Source organism: Leptodactylus fuscus, chromosome 7 (genome assembly GCF_031893055.1).
Source record: "Leptodactylus fuscus isolate aLepFus1 chromosome 7, aLepFus1.hap2, whole genome shotgun sequence".
Lineage (NCBI taxonomy): Eukaryota > Metazoa > Chordata > Amphibia > Anura > Leptodactylidae > Leptodactylus > Leptodactylus fuscus.
In genome coordinates this window covers 35,565,542-35,588,654 of record NC_134271.1, presented here as the reverse complement: position 1 = coordinate 35,588,654, position 23,113 = coordinate 35,565,542, and the positions used below count along the sequence as shown (strand labels likewise).

At 41.0% G+C, this 23,113-nt stretch overlaps 1 protein-coding gene across 1 annotated transcript in view; it reads right to left on the bottom strand.

Annotated features, from left to right (window-relative positions):
• Window positions 1-277: 277 nt before the first annotated feature.
• Window positions 278-23,113, bottom strand: part of PYGM (glycogen phosphorylase, muscle associated) — a 62,229-nt gene continuing 39,393 nt past the window's right edge. Inside the window, exons 10-20 of the mRNA XM_075281785.1 lie at window positions 21,907-22,053; window positions 21,569-21,732; window positions 21,373-21,487; window positions 19,591-19,692; window positions 16,968-17,115; window positions 7,581-7,639; window positions 6,277-6,418; window positions 5,249-5,456; window positions 3,448-3,582; window positions 3,228-3,294; window positions 278-975 (exon numbers count right to left, since the gene is read on the bottom strand). Of these exons, the coding sequence (XP_075137886.1) occupies window positions 823-975; window positions 3,228-3,294; window positions 3,448-3,582; window positions 5,249-5,456; window positions 6,277-6,418; window positions 7,581-7,639; window positions 16,968-17,115; window positions 19,591-19,692; window positions 21,373-21,487; window positions 21,569-21,732; window positions 21,907-22,053 (1,440 nt within the window). The 3' untranslated portion in view covers window positions 278-822. The remainder of the gene's footprint in view (window positions 976-3,227; window positions 3,295-3,447; window positions 3,583-5,248; window positions 5,457-6,276; window positions 6,419-7,580; window positions 7,640-16,967; window positions 17,116-19,590; window positions 19,693-21,372; window positions 21,488-21,568; window positions 21,733-21,906; window positions 22,054-23,113) is intronic.

The window sequence follows — 23,113 nt, the reverse complement described above, 5'->3', positions numbered from 1 at the left end:
GCATGCAGGATGGGAAATGGTATCAATGTTTGTGTAGAATGTCATACTAATGCAAGTGATGGTGTTTGAGGCTCACAAAAAATGCGGTTAATTGATGTTCTTCAGATTGACTGAAATAGAAAAAAAAGACAGAATCGGATATACACTTTGGTCCCAAAGGAAGGGGAGGGCAGGCCTGTGGAAGAGTGATAAGGAGAAAGACAGGAGAAGGATGAGGGGAGTGGGCAGGAAGGAGCAGGATAATGCTGCCATGCGAGATGCATTACAGACACAAAGCTGGATTATACTACAACTTTATTAAATAAGACATAAGACATTTTGAAACTACTATCCAAAAATGTGTCAGCCATTAGCACACCCTTACTGTTTACACTGATGTGTTGAAGCAAAGGATGCCAAAGCTCTTGGAGCAGTTGTAGGTAATAGAAGGTCTAGAAGGCTTCTTTTGTTAAGCCCATATAAAATCTTAAGTATCCTAGCCTGGAATTATATATTAATTTTTGAATCTGGAAACATAAATGGTAGATATAAAAGTCATCTACAACCCATTACATCTTAACAAAGTGAATGCTGGAAAATTGGTGCAATTGTAACTGCAAGGCTGTCGATTAAACACAAGGATCCGGAGAGAGCAGGATACAATTCAATGTAACGGGAGTTGGCTAGAATAATTTTTGTGTGGTGTTGGATTTTTTTTTTAAATTCTTAGTAAAAATGGGTTTATTTGTGCTTTCTACATTGTGGGATAGGAAGTGATTCATTTGAGTGAGGGGCATGAAGGTATTGTATAACTTTGTAAGGCACTAGGAGACAGAGTTGAATTTATTCACGTGGAACATCGGGTGGTGGAATTTTCAAGGTGCTTGGCTCTACACCCCATATTTCACGGGCATACTGAGCAATTGTCCGGTCACTGGAGAACTTTCCTGATCCAGCAATGTTGTGAATCACCTTACGAGTCCATTCTCTGGCGTTCTGTAAAAGAGAAAGAAAGAAGCGGTAAGCAAACGCTGGGAAATAGGTGATATGTGAGTGTGTTACAGCACATTGTAAAACATTAAATTAATTATAGTTTTCGTGTAAATGTGCCTTTATCATCCCATTCTTGTACAGCTGTGCTTCAGGCTCCATCTAGCAGATAGCATTAGCATACGATGAAACCCTTGATACCTCCTAGTCAATTATTCCCTTATATTTTAATTATTGAACACCTTTAATAGGGTTTTCCTCATAAGTACAGTATAGAGATAGTGGGTCTGTGTTACATAGTGACAAGAAACTACAAATACCCATCCCACATGTTGGGATTCCATACATTTACAGAAAGGGTCTTACACTAAATACAGGGGGGGGGGGGAGCATAAGTGCTACCATTTCTGTAGTTTGGAGACTCAGCTGAATTTATTTCACAATAACATAAATTATACTAAGACTCCATATATATGGCTGTATGTGTGTACCATTCATAATCTCTAGGTATTTAGTGGCCCCATACAAACTCTGGCTAGCATTATATGATGCCACTGTGATACAGCACACTCTTTCCTGTAGGGCAAATGTAAAAGAGCATTCCATGATTTTTACTTGATTCTCACAGTACATTCACATAGTATGGTCCAATTGTAGGGTGTGGGTGTCAAAAACTTCCAAAAACCTTGAGGTTTGTCTGTAATATTTGCTATGTGCTAAAACTATTTAATGGGTAAGGTTAAATTGTCATTTCCCGTCATAATACCAATCACAGAAACTTTTTACTTATAAGCCCTAATGAATAATCTCAATTCATTCTGTGAAGTTGAATGTTCCTACTGTTTCCTATAAGCAGCCATTTCAGGTAGGGGATGTTCTATCTGTACGCTGGCCATATACATTAGATAGCTGTCTGTTGAACGCTTTTTTGCCTGACAGTTCTCTCTCCTTATTCCCCCAGATTCAGGGGATCTTGCCACTCCTTAGGGAGAGACCACCATGTAGGTGTGTGGAGTCTTATAAAGCTATTTTTGATCCACTGTGGGGGATTATGGGAAGAATATGCAAATGTGTTTCCCAGGATGTAAATAGGGATACACTGCCTCTGTATGTTGCCCTCTATTGGAAACAGAGGGCATCATACAGAGGCAGTGTTTCCTTATTTACATCCTGGGAAACACATTTGCATATTCTTCCCTTATTTCCCCATTCAGAATAAAAGGATGGGTCATGTTGTAATCCAACTGCCTGATCCTTATCTCACTTCACATCTGTCATGAGGAAGCCTGGAGGTCCACCAAGACAGTAGATGAGGTCAGCCAATCCCACAGAAATTGTCAGGTTCACCGAACATTAGTCTAGTCTATTCTAACATTTTGTGCAATAAATAAAGATCACTACTTTAGTTCCAATATTCAGAATTTTGATGATGTTCAAACTAATTCTAATACATACATATGCATGAAAGACATTAGAAGTTCTTTGGACAACCTTTCAGCTTTAGAAGCTTTAGTATAATGCATCTTTAAAGGGATCCTATCATTCACACACTATTTTTTTCTAGGTACCACATCGGAATAGTCTTAAGAAAGGCTATTCGTCTCCTACCTTTCATTGTCTTCTCTGTGCCGCCGTTTGCCTACAATCCCAGTTCTTGTCGGTAGGCAAATTAGCTCTCTTGCAGCACTGGGGGCGGGCCCCAGCTCTCAAACAGCACTGGGGCATCCCCAATGCTGCCAGAGAACTCTCTCCAGCGCCGCCTCCATCTTCGACAGCAGCGTCATCTTCAGCCTCTTCTTCTAATGGTGGCTTGCAACTTCTAGGCCTCGGGCCTTGGGCAGAGCAGACTGCGTATGCCCACAAGCCACGAGAAAATGGCCACTTACAATACTGTGCAAGCTGTGGAGAGAGTTCGCTGGAAGCATTGGGGACGCCCCCAGTGCTGTTTGAGTGCTGGGGCCCGTCCCCAGTGCTGCGAGAGAGCTAATTTGCATATCGACAAGAACCAGGATTGTAGGCGAACGGCGGCACAGAGAAGATGACGAAAGGTAGGAGACAAATAGCCTTTAAGGCTATTCCGACATGGTACCTAGAAAAAATAGTGTATGAATGATAGGATCCCTTTAAGAAATATAGCATATTATGTCCTGTTCCCCCTACAGGGGACATATGGAAGCATATCCATCTATGTGTTATCCTGCTAGTGTTATCTCTGTGCAGTGTGTGTTACTGTGACAGTCTGGACTATGACAGTTCACCTTGTAGAGAGCATTGACAGATTCTTGACATCTGATATAATCTTCATAATCTGCAAACACTTTGAACCTGAAGAGAATAACACAATATTTGTGAGCAGAGAGATAGGATGAAAGTGGAATAAGTGGAGGCAAAGGGAATAAAATATGATGAACAGAAACGACGAGAGGAAAATATGAAGTGTGAGGGAAGAGACAGACCGAAAGAAAGAGAAATTGTTACCTGTCATGATTCATCAACATGTTGACAATGTCCTTGAAGAGGTCAGGTTGTTTTGGGGAGAAATATCCTGAATTAAGCTGATCAATCACCTGCCTGAGCTCAGGAATCCTCTCATAATACGATCGAGCATTGTAGCTGTGCAGAAATCACATACATCTTATTGTTATATGAAGCATTTAGCATTCATGTGCTTATGAATAGGTTTACACATTATGTACTATTAAAAGAATCCAGCTGGTACAACACAGGGTGTTCTATGGGAAAACACAATGGGAGGAATATTTTCACATCAGTGCTACATTTTTTGGTCCACGTCAAAGAATGACTCTTCATCCAGATAGATTCACTATAATTTACACTAGGTATAAGCTGGTGTAAGTCATAGCTGAAATCTATGCTGGTCCCTGACTATTGTAAATTTCAATTCTAGCACTCGGGATTTCCGACTATATAATCCATGCAAAGTCCATGCTGTTTAATCATGGCACTGCTACATGATACATGGTTGTGTGCATGTGGCCTTATCTGTATAAGTAATGCCTACTTTACATGCAATTTCCAAATTTTGGCAAGTGAATATAAAATGCATTTTTGTGCAATTTTGGTGCACATCATGATTTGTGATCATTTTTACCACACTTAACACACATAAAAATGTACACATTAAACAATTTAATAAATGTGGGTCTATATGTATGGGCTACATCTGAAGAACAGGTTTGTCTTAAAGTGCAATATATAATCCCTTATCCCTTATTATCCATAAGTGGAATATATTACAAAAGACTGTTGACCAGTTAAATAGGTTTTTTGAACCCACACAGATCAGCTGTTACAGCAGTCTCCAGTCTGCAGTGGACAGGAAGCTCCATCTACTGTGTAGTGATGGCGCTGAGTACTGCAGATCCAGTCCTATTATCAGTTAAATAGGTTTTTTTGAACCCACACAGATCAGCTGTTACAGCAGTCTGCAGTGGACAGGAAGCTCCGTCCACTGTGTAGTGTTGGTGCCGGAGAACTGCAGATCCAGTCCTATTACTTGAATAGGAGTAGAGTGTTTCTGTGTTAGGCCGGGTTCACACGGAGTTACGTGCCGCGAGATTTGGCACGTAGACGCCGCGTGACCCTTTGCGTGCCGTACACGCTCCCATTCATTTCAATGGGAGCGGGGAGCGTATGCGCCGCGCTAGTTTGCGGCCGTGAATAAATGCACGGCCGCAAGCTAGCGCGGCGCATACGCTCCCCGCTCCCATTGAAATGAATGGGAGCGTGTACGGCACGCAAAGGGTCACGCGGCGTCTACGTGCCAAATCTCGCGGCACGTAACTCCGTGTGAACCCGGCCTTATGTCCACTGCAATGATCTCCGACACCGATCGGTGCAAGGGGTCAGAGCCTCACTGATCTGATGTGTAATGCTTGTGACTAATTTTTTTTTTTTTTTTTAAATGTAGATTGTGAGCCCACATAGAGCTCACAATGTACATTTTTCCCTATCAGTATGTCTTTGGAATATGGGATGGAAATCCATGCAAGCACGGGGAGAACATACAAACTCCTTGCAGATGTTTTTTTTTTGCCCTTGGTGGGATTTGAACACCAGGACTCCAGCGCTGCAAGGCTGCAGTGCTAACCACTGAGCCACCGTGTGGCCCCCCACTTGTGACTAATTTAGTGTTGCATTATGTATGGAAAACCCCTAAGTGGTATTGATTCCTGGTTTGTGTTATTTATACAGTTCTATAATTGTAAGTGTAGAAGCAAACCATTACATATTGCCATTGAGATGGGTCATCTCTTACCCATCACGGTCAAGACGTTCCACATCAGGAACTCTCATGCCGAAGATAAAGAGGTTATCTTCTCCAGCTTCTTCAGCCATTTCCACATTGGCTCCATCCATGGTGCCAATAGTAAGAGCCCCATTTAGCATAAACTTCATGTTTCCTGTGCCAGATGCCTCAGTGCCGGCAGTAGAGATCTGCTCAGAAAGGTCAGCAGCAGGAACCACTGATAATAAAAGTAGACAAGAAAAACAAGTTATTGACATAAAATCTCAACTCCTTTATCCAAATTCCCATAATCCTCACTATCATTAAAGCCAGAATAAGAAAGAAAGAAAGAAAGGAAAGAAAGAAAGGAAAGAAAGAAAGAAAGAAAGAAAGAAAGAAAGAAAGAAAGAAAGAAAGAAAGAAAGAAAGAAAGAAAGAAAGAAAGAAAGAAAGAAAAAGATTTGCATTCACACTACGGATACGCTGATTGATTCTGAACATTAAAACACGTTCAGAATCAGCATGTATAAAGCAGATCCCATTCATTTCAATGGGAGCTGGCATATGAGCGCTCCCCATTGAAATGAATGGGCTGCTTTTTTCTCTACCAGCGCTCCCATTGAAGTGAATGGGAAGCGCTCGCGTGTACGGTTCGGACTGAGCCGAGCGCCAGGCCCCTTCACACGGCGAGCCGTACACGCGAGCGCTTCCCATTCACTTCAATGGGAGCGCTCGTAGAGAAAAAAGCAGCCCATTCATTTCAATGGGGAATGCTCGTATGCCGGCTCCCCATTGAAATGAATGGGATCTGCTTTATACGCACTGATTCTGACTGTGTTTTAACGTTCAGAATCAGTCAGCGTATCAGTAGTGTGAATGCACCCTTAGGTGTTTTGGATAAATGATACTTGGGTCAGTTTTGGCACAGACATGTTATGCCACATTGGACATGTCTATGGTTGACAGGATTATGGACACAATCATATCAGTCAACATCTACCAGAAGGATTGATATAGCACTGCACTGCAACTGCAATCTTCTCGAACCTTAAACACACCTTTCTCTGCAAGGGAAACACGATAGTTCTCCAAGAATATGAGTTTGAGTCTGTCTCCAACTACAGGGTCATTGTTGATAACATCTCCCACAGAAGTGATCAATTTGATGATCATCTTGGCCATATGATACCCAGGAGCAGCCTATCAATGAATGACAGAGAGACCAATGATACAAGAAAGAAGAAGGAAAACTGAGAATGTAAAGGAGGAGGGAGAGAGAATAAATAAGACAATGATGGATGGAAGGAGATATACTGGATGAAAGTGAGAGCGTAAACAGAGAGATGAATAGAGATAATAAATGTACACATCTGTAATTGTGTGCTCTTTGCATTATCATATGTCAACATCTTTAGCCCTTGTTTTACTAAATATTAAGTCAATTAATAACAAGTGACAAACTCACCATTGTAGCATTTGCATATAGAAGACATAAAACATCTTAGTATTACAATTGTATAACAACATTTACAGTCATATATCTGTGCATAATGTATTTACCAGCCCTGAAACATTGGATTATCAGAAATCCCAAAATATTCCTATAAACACATATGTAAAATGCAAAGTTGCAATAATAATGATTAAATATACACTACATTTAAGGGATTAATTTCATTACCTTCATGTTAAGTAAAGCTAGTTTTTTTTTTACAATGTTGTGTATACTGGGAAAAGGCTAAAAAATGATCTAATGCCTAGGGGAACAGTCTGTTCCTACATAAAACGTGATAGTAAGAACTAAGTAAAGCAGTGGGGTCCCCTGGCAAAGACATCAACACTGGAACCTTTCCTATTTCTTATAGCCCCTGATAGTCCCTAAAATGTGGAACACGTTTCCCTGAGTAGTCAAAAAGGACTGGGAGGTATCAGCAGTGTCCTAACAAAATGTCTATATGGTACATTAAGTGGCGGCATTAACTTAAGTATCTTGCCTAGTGGGTGTTTATAGTGTAAACTATATTGTGCACCATATTGCAACCCACACTGTGCTGTGTGCTGTCATCATGACTGACCAAGTTATAATGCCGTGTTCTTATACAATACTACTCTTGGCTACATTGAACTAAACATTGGAACTATATTCAGGAATCATGTAATTCAGATACCAAATATGATTGGTTGAATGCGGCCTATCCATTTTCTGCATGTCTACTTATATTCCACCGTCAAGATATGAGACGGTTCTCACATTGCTATAGCAAGGTTGCCTGTGGTACTCTACATAAATGGTGCAGCTATGGTATAGGTAATACAGTAGAGAAGTATGCCTTAAAATATGCGACAAATTGTATATACGCACCTTTCCTCCAATCATCACTGTTCTGGGTACCCACTGCTTGCCTGGATCCTTCTTGATGCCTAGAAGATTGATATGTCAACGTTAGTCTTGTACCCTATGACCACATACGCATTACTACATACGTACTTGGTTAGTACAAGGTAGGGGAATGATGGGTTTATGGTGTCCTGATTTGGCACTTTAATATTAATATTTGTATTTTAAACTATAAAAAAAAATCCATTTTCTTTTGCTTTCACACACATATATTCATATAAGTGTTATAATGGACATCAGAATAATATAATTGCACTGGGAGGCTGCAGGTACTGAAATTCCCTGTGGCATATGTATTATCAGTTAGTCAGTACACACAGCCCACAGAATGTAAATTCTTCAGAGTCTTACTTGCCAAATACATTGTAGTGAAAAAAAAAAATAATGAGAACTTAAATCCTAGGCTGAGGTGGTGAGGATGAAGTAAAACAAAGGTAATGAAGTGCATAACACAAGACCTTAAAGGGGTTGTCCACTTTCAGACCAATATTGACAAAGAAATGTACAATAAAAAGATAAATTGTATATCTTTTCATTGTACATTTGTTTGTCAATATTGGTCTGAAAGTGGACAACCCCTTTAAGAATGTGGACCAATGCTTCAGAAGTTTATTTACCCTTCCATTGTCACATCTTAAAAAAAAAACAAAAAAAAAAAACCAGCGATTTTTCCCATCTGTATCACATTCTAAATTTTCTGCTGTTCCTATATGGGAGATCAAGCGATGTTGTGGTCCTTAGATCTTCACCATGCAGCATAAATAAGTTCTCTATTCTGTGGGTCAATATGCTTATAGTAATAATTTAGGCCGGGACCCCGTTGTTGCAAAAATGCAGCGGAAAAACTGCAATTTCAATAGCACTTACATTTTTGACAATCGCTGCTTGTTAATTATTTCTATGGAGATTTATTTATTATTATTATTATTATTTATTTATTTATTTATTTATATAGCACCATTAATTCCATGGTGCTTTACATTTGGGGGTTACATACAATACACAGAATATACAGGTAGATATAATACTAACAATGACTGACTGGCACAGTGGGGTAGGGGGCCCTGCCCGCGAGGGCTTACAATCTATGAGGGAAGGGGGTAGAGACAGAAGGAGAGGGGGAGACTGTACAGATGGCAGTGCGGTGATAGTGTTATTGGAGGTTGTAGGCCTTCCTGAATAGAATGGAGATGCTTGTGGTTGTCGCATAGGTGTAAGGGTTCCTTCACATGGAGTATACACTCACTGATTCTGAACGTGTAATAGGGAAAAAAGCATCCCATTCATTTCTATGGGGAGCGCACGTATGCCGGCTCCCATAGAAAGCAATGGGATCTGTTTTAGCGCCTCTGATTCGGAACGTGTTACACGTTCAGAATCAGTGAGTGTATACTCCGTGTGAAGGTACCCTAATAGGGACAGAAGCCCAGTATGTGGGGATACAGTCTTATATAGTTCTTTATATTATATGTTGTATTACTTTTGCACAGTTAAATAACTTTAAAAAAATTTTATTAATTTTTTTTTTACGTATTTTTAACAGTGCTGTGTGAGAGCTTCTTTTTTTTGCAGGATGAGGTGAAGTTCCTTTTGGTACCATTTTGGGTTATATGTGACTTTTTGCTTAACTTTTTTTGAGGCTATTATTTTACAGTAGAAAAACAGCTTTTAATGGAAAAAAAAAGGTTTAAATGGTCTGTCAGCACTATGAATGTTATTTAACCAGCGGCAGTACTATATAGTACTCAGAGCTGTAAGCACAGGGCTATAATTTGTATGTAGAATGGCCGCTTGATTTTGACAAAATGCATTCTTAGCTCATTAGCATAGTTATTCCTATGCTAATGAGCTAAGAATGAATTTTTTCCAAACAAATTACAGCTCACAGCTCTGAACACTACAAGGTACTAGAGCTGGTTTAATAATTTTGGTGCTGACAGGTTCCCTTTAACCACTATCTGCCTACATGAAACAGTACATCATATGCATAGGCATAACTTGAAGCTCCTGGACCATAATGCAAAATCTGTAATGGTGCCGCTATCTATCGAGTTAGAATATTGGTATATTTTGTGTGGCAGAAGAAGTCAGGGTCCAGGGCCAGATAGTGACTGATACTCATGTAACCCCTATAGCTACACCTCTGGTGATAGGGAAGGAAGTGATTGACTTTTAATCTGTATAATATTAGGGTGCAAAACAAATAATACAGTTAACAGAAGCTAAAGCAGGACACAGACATAAAGTGGAAATTATGCTAGCAAGTTACAAAATGAAAGAAGTGTGGTCTGGCCAGAAAACTAGTATAGGGTGGTGTCAATGGCGTAACTAGGAATTGCGGGGCCCCGTGGCAAACTTTTGACATGGCCCCCCCCCCCAAACTGACACCAACATCAAAGACCTCGACCGGCCCCCTCCTCCGAACTCTATTATGTCCCTTAGTGGCCCCTGCACACAGTATTATGCCCCATAGTGGCCCCTGCACACAGTATCATTCCCCAATAGTGGCCCCTGCACACAGTATTATCCCCCATAGTGGCCCCTGCACACAGTATTATCCCCCATAGTGGCCCCTGCACACAGTATTATCCCCATAGTGGCCCCTGCACACAGTATTATTCCCCATAGTGGCCCCTGCAAACGGTTTTATCCCCCATAGTGGCACCTGCACACAGTATTATGTCCCATAGTGACCCCTGCACACAGTATTATGCCCTATAGTGGCCCCTGCACATAGTATTATACCCTATAGTGGCCCCTGCACACAGTATTATGCCCTATAGTGGCCCCTGCACATAGTATTATACCCTATAGTGGCCCCTGCACACAGTATTATGTCCCATAGTGGCCCTTGCACACAGTATTATCCCCCATAGTGTCCCCTGAACACAGTATTATACCCCATAGTGGACACCCATAAACAATTATTATACTCTGGGGTCTTTTCAGACCCCAGAGTATAATAATCGGAGACCCAGGGGAATAAAAACATAAAAAATTACTGTTTCTTACCTGTCCCCCGGCTCCTACACTGTCTTCTCCGCTGCCGTCTTTCTGAAATGACGTCAGCTGTCACATGACCCAGGACGCAGGCCGGGTTCATGTGACGTCAGAGATGTCAGGAAGGAGGCCTGGCAGGATCGTGGAGAGGTAAGTAACAGTGTTTGTTATGTTCCCTTGCCTCTCCCGGGCCTCCGATCATTATACTCAGGGGTCTGCAAAGACCCCCGAGTATAATGATAGTATTTGTGGGGCCCGCGGTGTCACTTACCGATCCCGACACAGCCAGGATTGGCAAGTGAATACATGTTTGTGCACTATCTTTGATTTCTTCTTACATGAGCATATATTAATAAGGAGCTCCTTCATAATGACACGGGGGTACTCGGAGCACACTCCCTGTGTTCCAAGAAACTTCATTTGCATATCAGAAAAATCGATTTTGGGAGAAAACAGATGAATGGCTCTCTTCAGCTTAGGTATGCCTAGAATAGCCTTACTAAAGGCTATATAATGATGAGCTTATTTAAAAAATGTAAAATACCAATAATAGACTCCCTTTAATAGGTTCAGAGATGTTTCCCCATACATATGGAATAACGTCCACCCAGTCCTTGGCTCATCATAGCAGAGGATGAGAAAATTGAGCTAGGGAAGGTGAGAGCTAACAAATCATTCGGGACTCATGATGTTGCACCTAAAGTCCTACAATGCTGTAATGAGCAAATCTATGGCGTCTTTCACGGATCTATTCAATTTGAATATTCAAGTGAAAAAAGGGAACAAGGGAACTGTCCAACTACTGTCAGATTGAGCTTACATTGCACATTATGAAAGTCTTTGAACTATTGCTGCTATCCCACCTGAAAACATACGTAACTCTGTATCTCGACTGGCTGAAAGTCACATATCGTGCCATGCATGGGGTGGATGATGCTCTCATACACCGCTTACATAGAGTGTACATGCACCTGGAAGACAGGGATTCTTCAGTTTGTGTTACTTTCTTTGACTTCAGCTGTGTCTTTCACAGCATTCAGTTAATTCTGTTGGCTAAGAAGCTATGAAATATGTAAGTTGGGGAATCTTTAGTGTGCTGGGTGACAGATTACCTCACAAATAGGCTCCAACTATTCAGAATAAGGCAGTGCTTCTCAGTATTCACATGGACCAGGATTGGGGCTCCACATTGGACTGTGCTATCCCACTTACTGTTCGCCATATATACACTTGACATCAGGAAGTGAAAAGGGTAATATCCTACAAATATTTTTGGCTATTCCTCAACAACAAATTAAAATGGATACGAAACACTGAAATGATACACAAGACGGGCCAGCAGACTATTCTTCTTACTGAAGCTACGATCATTTAATGTTATAATAATAAATGCCAAAAAGGCAAACTTGTTGGATGGCCATTGGATGGTTGGGAAGTTACCCTGGTAAAGAGGACCTCAAGAAAATTCCTAGCCATCTGCAGCAACTAGGGTTGAGCGATCGGGATCGGAAAAGATCAGATCCCGATCGGCGATCGAGTAAATTTCACGATCACGATCGGGTTCTGATCCCACCTAAAAAAGACTGGGAACGGAATTCCAATACCAATTGCTCAACTTACCTGCACAGATCCCCGTTCTTCTTGCTCCTCTTCTCTCTCATAAATATGTCTTCAGAGCGCCCTGCGCGCCCCCGCCTCCCTAGACTAGTGTTAGATGCTGGGAGAAGGCGGGGCTTGTGGCTTAGAAGAGTGTGGGTGGGTACTGGGAGGGGAGACGTGAGTGATGCACTCACGTCTCCCCGCCCACACTCTCCTAAGCCACAACAAGCCCCACCAACTCCCATCATCTCTAACACTAGTCTAGGGAAGTGGGGGCGCGCACGGTGCTCTGAAGGCATGTCAATGAGAGAGGACTGGACTGAGAAGAACGGGGAGCGGCAGCGGATATGTGCAGGTAAATGGACACCAGGGGAGCTAAGTAGCCGGGGGATTTTTTTAAAACACTACACAGCGTGGAAACCAAAAATTGAAACAATTTTTGAACTCCATGCTGTGTAGTGAATAGGATCATTTTTAAAATCCTATCTTTGATAATTAAAAAAAATCCCATTGACTTGCATTAGAATCGGAATTGGGAACGGGATCGGGTTCAGATGGAAAATGATCGGAAATCGGATTTTAAAAACACTCCTGAAATTTCAAGTTCGGCTCAACCTTAGCAGCAACCTGTCATTATGAACCAATGCAAACTGGTAATGGAGTGACACAAAAACCGGAATATCCAATAAGGAGTACTCTTATGCATGTGGCCTGACGTGACCTGCAAATTTGCATTTGAGAAAGGGCCTGGGTTGGCCCGAAATGCGTCGTGCTGTTTTATCTACCTCAATAATAGTACTCCTTATTGGATATTCCGATTTTTGTGTCACTCCATTACCAGTGAGCGTGGATCTTTTTCCTGTCACGGAGCTCTGGTTCTTGTTCTCCACGCATTTCTGCTCCGGTTATCCAGTGCATTACCAGATCCGCTTCCACTCTCACTTGGATTTGTCATCCCAAAGCTACTAACGGAGTTGTGACCACTCACAACCCTATCAGGTCAGAGGCCAACTGGTCATTCCACTAGTTCTTTATATTTTTCTCCACAACCTGTAATTTACATACTGCACTCAGAGCGCTCGGTGTCTCCTCTTTCCTTTTTGCTTTCCTCACACTGTACCAATTGAGATGCCATCGACACTGGCATAGTGACCATATTACACATTACTTACATGGCCAGCTCTCGTGTCTGTTCCCTGTACTGTTCCTACTGTTTATCATACTATATGTATTTGTGTTATATACTATTACCTGTTTGTTCTAAATTTCAGGGCCACTGAATACCAAATTTCCCCTCTGGAACTAATAAGTTATTATTCTATTGGATTCTAATCACAGAAACGCAATGCATTTTATTTGTGAAGTGCAAAAAGAGGAAACGTAGGAGAGGAATAACTGTGACAACATAAGAGTAAAGTATAAAACATAAAACTTGCAATGTGGTATATTCAGGATTCTTGTAGGTTCCCAATTATTTCCGACAATTATTTCCAACAATCTTATTATAAGGAGAATTTAAGCATATAGCTCATGTATTAAGGATTCGTGGTAATTTGTGTAACTGGATCCCGTAGTCTTTTCACAAAGGCAGTTTTCATTAATCGCAATAATAATTTCAGCCAGGGAAGGCCTGAGACTTCAGTACACTTTAGTTCTTGTAACTATTAATGTATGAGCTATAACAGTTAAATGAGCGCGTGGGAAAAATTCGAGGCCTGAAGATGAAATAACTTGAAGAGGGATTTGATTAATTGTGAAGCGACATATTCTAGATAGACATGAGTTAATCGTCTTCCATTATGTCTGGATTATTTTACATCCTCACCATATGGGTAAATGATTTGTGTTGCTTTTTGAACATCTCCAGTAATGTTTGGAACCATTTTAGTAAATCATAGGTAACCTATGGTAGGTCACATACCACCTAACATGTAGGTCAAGTGTATTTTCAATGTGGATAATAAATGTCAATACATTGGGAACTCTGCTTTAAGAAATTCGCCATTGGTAGGGTAGTTATTTAATTTCAATGACTAACATTTGTAAAATGGGAAGAATATGCAAATCTGACTTCCATGATGTAATTAGGATGTCAGTGCCTCAAGTATGCACACCAATAGAGGGCGCTGACTGAGAATGTGTAAGTCTATCTTCCATGATGTAATTAGGAAGACAGAGTCTCAGTCAAACAAACCTATAGAGGGCGCTCCCTTTGACATCATGCCAACCTTCTCAGAGGCCTTTGTTTGCATGTTTGAGGCACTGACATCCTAATTACATCATGGAAGTCAGATTTGCATATTCTTCCCATGTTCCCTTGCACAGTGGAGTGCTCATGGTTTAATAAGACTCCACACACCTTAATGGTGGTTCTCTCCTTATGGAGTGACGATATCCCCTCAACCCTGTCTAAGCCTCTCACCTCTGCCAGGTCAGTCCTCTCTGCGCCAAGCTGATGAGATGCAAATACATTGAAACGGCTGTCCTTGGCTGAGAGACTGTATCTGGCATAATCCCAACATCATTGCAAACAAAGGCCTCTGAGAAGGTCGGCATGATGTTAAAGGGAGCGCCCTCTATAGGTTTGTTTGACTGAGACTCTGTCTTCCTAATTACATCATGGAAGACAGATTTGCACATTTTCAGTCAGTGCCCTCTATTGGTGTGCATACTTGAGGCACTGACATCCTAATTACATCATGGAAGTCAGATTTGCATATTCTTCCCATGTTCCTTTGCACAGTGGAGCGCTCATGGCTTAATAAGACTCCACACACCTAAATGGTGGTTCTCTCCCTATGGAGTGACGATATCCCCTTAACATTTGTAATGCAGTTTTCTCTCAGAGATTCAAAGCGCGTGGATGTAGTGCGTTGTGGAGTAGGGAAATTAGTGGCTGTCATGCAACCAACATCTCCAACACCTACAAAGGTAAATTATTTGTACAGGAAGGCAATTTACCTATCTGTATATTTTTGGTATGTGGGAGAAAACGGTAGCCCATGCAAACATGGGAAGAAAATACAAACTCCATGCAGATTTTGCATTTTCTTGGATTCAAACCTAAGATCCCAGTGCTGCAAGGTAACAGTGCTAACCACTGAGCCACCATGCAGCCAAAATTTCAAATTTCAAGTGACTAGATACTTCCATTTACATGTAGCTGGTCTGATTTGATAATATGTAAATATATCCATATACAGAGAGGTGTATCCATGTCACTATCCATATTTTAATTTTAAAAAGTACTATAATCTGCAAATTTCATTCTGGCCACTAAGTCTAATAGACTGACACTTGTTAATTCTGTAGTGACTTCTCCTTGCAGCCGTTACTTCACTTACATCACAGACAAGACACACAATTTACATTAGAAGTTAACATCTCTATAGATAACATGGAAAAACAACCATTATTGCATCCACTACTGACAATAGATGATGTCACAGTTTATCTGCTCTCATCTTGACTACTGTAACTCCTTACTAACTGGTCTTCCCCTTACTAAACTCTCCCCTCTACAATCTATTCTGAATGCAGCGGTCAGGCTCATCTATCAGTCTAGATGCTACAGCGATGCCTCGGGTCTGTGCCAGTTGTTACATTGGCTGCCTATTCATTACAGAATACAATATAAACTTATCATCCTCAACAACAAGGCTCTCCATAATACTGCACCTCCCTACATTTCCTCTCTCATCTCTATCGCCCAAATCGTACTCTCCGTTCAATCAATGACCTAAGACTTACATCCTCTATTATCAGAACATCCCTCGCTCATATACAAGACTTCTCCCGAATTGCACCACTTTTCTGGAATGCTCTACCCCGGACAATCAGATTAACTCCCAATTTCTACAGTTTCAAGTGAAAACTAAAGACACATCTTTTCAGACAGGCCTATCTGCCAAATCAGTATTCCCTCCGCTATGCTGAGGAGGTCCAAAAGACCGAAACAGCGCTGTCCATAGCTGGGAATCTGTTCCTTTTGGAATAGAAATACTAATTTGGCAATTAAATCCGCATCGTGATAGTAGACTTATTAACTGAGTCATGCATGATGTTAAGGAGGCTGCCCTCTAGAGGGCAGCATACAGAGGCACTGTTCTCCTAATTACATCCTGGAGAATAGATTTGCATATTTTTACCCAGAATCCCTAGCGGAGCAGGAATGACTTGTAAGTCTCCGTACTGTAGGCACACACTCTCGCTAATGTGTACTATTATTCCCTGACCCTGGTCTATAATCTCTCACTCTGCCAAATCAGTATCCCTGTGCTATGCTGAGGAGGTCCAAAAGACCTAAACAGCGCTGTACATAGCTGGGAATCTGTTCCTTTTGGAATAGAAATACTAATTTGGCAATTAAATCCGCATCATGATAGTAGACTTATTAACTGAGTCATGCATGATGTTAAGGAGGCTGCCCTCTAGAGGGGAGCATACAGAGGCACTGTTCTACTAATTACATCCTGGAGAATAGATTTGCATAAATGTTGTTAGTAGTACAGAGGAGAAGCACAGGTAAGATGGCAGCCCCCATAACCATGTATCTGGATTTAATAAATAAATGACAGATTCAGTGATAGTTATGCTTAAGGACAGGTATACAGTACCTATATGAAGTAAAGTTACATTTCTAACAGCTATAATAATATCTAATATTACTGAATATTGAATATACTGAATATAAACTACAATAGAAAATAAACCACCAATGTGCACTATGAGGTCTGTGTTTCCACCACTTACGGTTGAACAAGGTGATGACATGCAGGACGTTTAATAGTTGTCTCTTGTATTCATGGATTCTCTTCACGTGGACATCAAACATGGAGTTTGGATTAATCTTCACTTTGTATTCATTCTCCAAATAACGTGCAAACTTTAACTTATTTTCCTGTATGAGAGAGAGCGTAAGAATCATTCAGTTCACGGATTATAGATCTTCTTCATATACATCACTTATAGATTGTTTTTTTTCTTTAAAGACCAAATGTCTGTACATATTTCCCTCTCTGTTCCCTTTGCACCAGGGTTGTAATGAAAGCTGATGCCAGCTGGGTGAGCTGTGGTATAGAGAAACACACATGTCTGAGAGAAGCTTCACCAGTAAACGGAGGATGTGTTAATCATCATGTTATGCCTTCACAATGATTTTGTCAATTTTCTCTGATTCAGTAAAAGTGGCTCATTAAAATACCTGAGAAAATGATTAACTTGCGCTCATGTAGGAAAGTCATTAAAAATAGAATGTAATCGTTTGACACCCACATAAGTATGAAGTATGGGGAAGGGATTTGTTTCCGTACCCTAACAATAGGGGATACGGAGATTGCAGGCACAACCGGGCCCTATATACTCTACAATAATCAAGACCAATATTATCACCTTGCTTAATTATGTAACATACCAACATATACTGTACATTTACAGTGGTTTACAAATATTGTCATCACTCATTGTTCCAAGTAGGGCTCACCATCTAAATTCGCCATCAATATGCCTTTGGCGTATTGACGTACCATGCAAACACGAAGAGAACATATAAACTTCATGCAGATACAAACTGGATGCAAATCCAGGACTCCAGAGTTGAACAAGCCTGCTGTACATATATACTGTATACAGGGTGCCCGGAGAGTAAGTACACAAAATGAAAGGGAGAACTGTAGCCAGTATATGAAGTGTTTTTTTGTTCATGAACATGTGACCGTAAATGGACCGTTGTGGCGCTGCAGGTAGACAGATGTCTGTTTCCTATCCGTCGTTGTGCTATGTGAAAGAAGAAACGAAGAAGAGAAAGCTCTTTAATGGGAAATCAGTTTAATCACTGTTACTTATTTACAAGAATTGCTCCAAGGGCTGGCCACCTGCCTTGATGTAAGCAGTGCAACACCGGGAGATAGATTGACGCACCCGTTCACAGACTCCTGGCATGGCCCTCACTGCGATGAACGCAGCCTGGATGCGGTTCACGAGTTCTTCACGGGTTGGCGCTGGTGTTGCATACACAACAGACTTGACATGTCCCCACAAGAAAAAAATCAAGTGGGGTCAAATCTGGCAAGCACAGGTCCGCCGCGTCCGATCCACTGATTCGGCCATCGGTTGTTGATGTGTTCACGAACAATGCAGCCAAAATGGAGAGGTGCTCCATCCTGCTGGAGCTACATCCTTGCCCTCATGTTCAAAGACACGTCTTTGAGCAACACCAGCAAATCATCCTGCAGAAATGCACTGTGTCGGTCTATGACGCATCATATACCAGCTAAAGTCCACCCTTTCATTTTGTGTACTTACTTTCCGGACACCCTGTATTCAGCATCTGCTGTGACTATGCATAGCTGCACCTATGCAGTGTGATATCACTGTTTGTACGAGTGTAAGGTCTTAGTGCTTCAGGCTGTGCTGGTGTATAATAGGTTGGACTGGTGCATTTTACCAAGTGATTGAACAGACTGTTTAGAATCACCAGGGCATTTGTGTGAAGATATTAGACTGTGTTTGAGCAGAGTAGCACATTTTACTATGCACTCAACTGGAAACTAATGGACATTAAATTGGAAACCTCCGGTTTTCAGTGGCTTACATTTCAAATGCATATTAAAAATATGCTACTTAGATGAAATACAAAGTAAAATGTACTGCAAGAAAAAAGGACTGTATAAACTCAGACTAATCCTACACTCACGTGACTGTGGAATGTCCATCATTTGTGGCTGTTTTGCGCCAGATGGTTTACTGTTTTCACGGATCCCTCATAGATTTGAGTCTGTGGGGGGGAGGTCTGTGACTATAAATGTGAACATGCAAGAGCCTTTAAAAAAATGGCCATCAAACAGCCAATGTGGATATAGAATAAGGCCTTATACACACAACAGTGAAAAACGGACATGTGACAGACATATTAGCAACGTCCATCACGTGTCCGCTTTGACAACACATTGTATTCAGGGTGTCTATTCACATGTCCATTTTTTTTTTTTAAATGTAGATTGTGAGCCCCGTATAGGGATCACAATGTACTTTTTTTTTCCTATCAGTATGTCTTTGTAGAATGGGAGGAAATCCACACAAACATGGAGAGAACATACAAACTCCTTGCAGATGTTGTTCCTGGTGGGATTCGAACCCAGGACTCCAGCGCTGCAAGGCTGCAGTGCTAACCCCAGAGCCACCATGTTTCCCCTCATGTCCATGTTTTGACAGTCTATTACTCATGGATGGCAATAAATCTGATGAATATCTTTCTGTGAAAACGGACACAGATAGTGGCATGTGAATAAGTCCACTGAAATCATTGCTGCCACTTGTCGGTGCAAGCACTGTCATGTGCAAGAGCCCTTACTATTTTTGGGGTTTTTTTACCAACCTGCTTGACTTTTGCAATATCTCTGATTAATCCATCATCATTGACAAAGTTCAGCAATTTCTTCAGCTGGTCGAGTTTAGTGATGTAATCCTCTCCAATGCGCTGTAGAAAGAAATACAATTAGGTGCATTGCATAGTAGAGTCTTTCTGAGGCCTCCTATTAATGGCTTACAAAGCAAGAGAATTTGTAAGATGGACTCACTGTAAAGGGACTGTGTGTGATTATGGCAAGGGACGCCTGAAACAATCTGAAAAGTTTTCTACCTACATTTATTCTCCTATAAATCTGATTACTAATGTGAGCAGGTAAGGAATGGCGAATCTGGACAGCCATTCTACAACTGTGGAATCCATAGGCCTTACTATGCGTACGATGGGATTGTCAGGAATCACTTTTTAACAATTACTCAGGTGTTTAATGCAAAACAAAATTGGCTAAAATGTACACATGTTGTCCGGGGAATCCTGTTTTTTTTTTAGGGAGAGCACCAAAGGAGACTTATGGGCCATGAAGAAAAAATTGTGGAAATGAGCAATCATTATAAAACAAAAAAGGTAGCTGTGCCCCTAGTCCCACCTTTTAGAATATATCTATCCTATCAGTAAGCCTTTAATAGACTTTAGGGTATAAGTCATACCATCAGATTGATCTGCAGATAGCTGCTTCAGCGTTCCAGAGGGCTAATATGCATGTCCCCCCATATCCCCATCAATGGTCGCTCACCTAGTCAACCAGTACTTTAGTCTACACTGATAAGGCCCTGTTCACATCTATGTTCAGGAATTCCACTTGGGGACCCCCGAACGGAAACCTATACGCATTAAAAAGCAGTTGCAGGACTTTCCTCTCTGCAGAAACCACACGGACCCCATCACAGTCTATGGGGGTCCACGGGTTTCCCAGGTAACCGCTTTTTAATGCAGATAGGTTTCCATTTGGAGGGTCCCCAAGTGGACTCCCTGAACGGAAACCCGAATGCAGATGTGAATGGGGCCTTAGGACAAGTATTCCAAAACAGCTGTCTGCAGAAGGGTTTGGCTTGTTTCTAAAGATGGCACTAGAGGCACGAATTTCGTTCGAGAGCTAATTTGCACACTGTTTCAAAAGGCTATAAAACAGCCACAACAAACAGCCATGTCCACAGAACTGAGATCGCCATAGAACACTATGGTATATCTTATAGATATATATGATATAAGAAAGCTCTTCCGTACTCTCTACTATTACTTAATGCCTACAGGACTCTAGTAGACTCTGCACTCATGTTTTCAACAATCTAAAGAGTTTGGTAAAAATGTTTTCAACCTTGTTAGAATTCTCATATACTAGAATCTGTTTACTGAGCAGTCAGGATATGACGAGTCAATAATAATGTGGTAATTGTATGTCAGTCATATGGTCCAAGACACCCACAAATTCTTATTGTTACATTCAGTAGCATGCTAGTGGGTATATTGAAAGATTTATTAAGTAAGCACTGCATTTGACTATTGTTTTAGACACTTTTTCAACTTGTGAGAAAAAGGGGTACGGTTTATGGGTAAAGGTCATGACATCATGGAAAAAGTAATGTGGCTTAAGCTGCAATTCCGCGCAAAAAATTTTTGTCAAAATCTTTTAATAGGAGGTGTAAAGTTAGACTAAACATTCTAAGAATAGGACAGATGTATACAACAACATCAGACATTTTGATAAAACTGGCACAGTTTATCCTAATCTAAGTTTGCACTGTCTATCTTTTAGACAGTATGAGTAAATCTACCCTATGAAATACCTCTTACCTCTGCAATGACTTCTGCCAAGCCTGGGTTACACAACACCAACCAGCGCCGGGGAGTGATGCCATTAGTCTTGTTTTGGAACTTATGGGGGTCCATTTGATAGAAATCACGGAAACTGAAAAGATCAAAAATAAAATTAAAACAAAGAAGCAGGTTAAATAGGAACATGTGCTTTGTGCATGGAAAACATACTCACACTGTGTCTTTTATGATATCAGAGTGAATCTGAGCAACGCCATTTACTGCATGTGAGCCCACAATGCACAAATGAGCCATATTAATACGCTTAACTGAACCCTCTTCAACAAGAGACATTCTGCGCATGCGATCTACGTCTCCAGGATACAAGGAAGAGACTCGCTACATGAAGGACAGGGACAAAAGAAAGTGTGAAAATGGTAGTAGAAGAATAACATAAATAAAAGGAGATTAAAAATCAGGGTGAGAGGATGGCAAGGTAAAAAGAGAAAGAAAATACGGGATAGGAAAAGAGGGGGGGGACACAAAATAGTAAGGTCTTCACATAGACTGTACATTGAGGTGTCTCTGATTGATTTCATAGATGATCTCCAGGTGTCTTGGGAGCAAATTCTCCAGGAGATGAGCTGGCCAGCGCTCTAAAGCCTCAGGTAACACTGTGTGGTTGGTGTATGCGCATGTGCGGACAGTCACGTCCCAGGCCTAAAATACACAAGAAAAGAAGGGAACTGGTTTAAAAGGCTGATTTTTGTAGTGTCACATGAGCTGACAAGAGAATCCCTTGGCAATAGTTAAAGAGGATATCCAGGGACAGTTTAAAAATTTACTTCACCCTGTTTCTATTTGGACCGAACCTTAGATGTCCAGGCTATTTTTGACCTAGGATCAGAACCAGTACCCAAAACCCAAATCAATCCATCTCCTTCTGTCTCTCCTTTATTCGCAGGTAGTTACTTGTACTATGAGTAGTGGTAGAATTGGTCATTATGATAATAATATAATATGGACCAACCCGGAAGAGAGAGATGGACAGGTGGACTTGGGTGCTGGTTCCAATTATGTGACTCAGGGTCAGAACCAGCTGGAAATCCTGACATTCGGCACATATTGGACCCAGGGGAGTATGTTCTTAAACAATTCCTGGTTAACCCTTTTAAGAACATCATAATAGTCAAATCTAGTCATGTGGCCAACACAGACAGAAGGGACATATAGCCAACAATTTCATCCACAGAAATGCAATGAAAAGCAAAATATATTGATGAGTTAAAATGGCTCCATGTTAATGGTAAATGTTGTTCATACTTATCAATGTTCAGCCCTCTGGGCAGGCCTTTATTATAATTGCTATTACTGCAAGAACAATCTTCAATCTCTGTTACCATATCTGTATATCTCTGACTCCTTCTGGGGATGCCTGACATACTACTCAGGACGCATTTACACATGCTTCTTTTTTCTCAAGAACTGCATGCAGTTTTTAAAAATTGCAGTTATGCGTGGCACATTTCTACTATGCCAGTCAAGAGGTCTTAAATATAAACCCAGCTTAATTCATTTTTTTCCTGGTTAGTGGCAGTCATATTATGACAGTCATGTATTATCACTAGGGTTGAGCGATCGTGTTCGGAAAATATTGGATTCCGATCGGCAATCGAGAAAATTTCATGATCGCGATCGGAATTCTGAACACAATCTTTTTAGGTGGGATCGAGATCAGTGATTATTTCCCACAATGCTTTGCTACGTGCTCTCTCTTCCA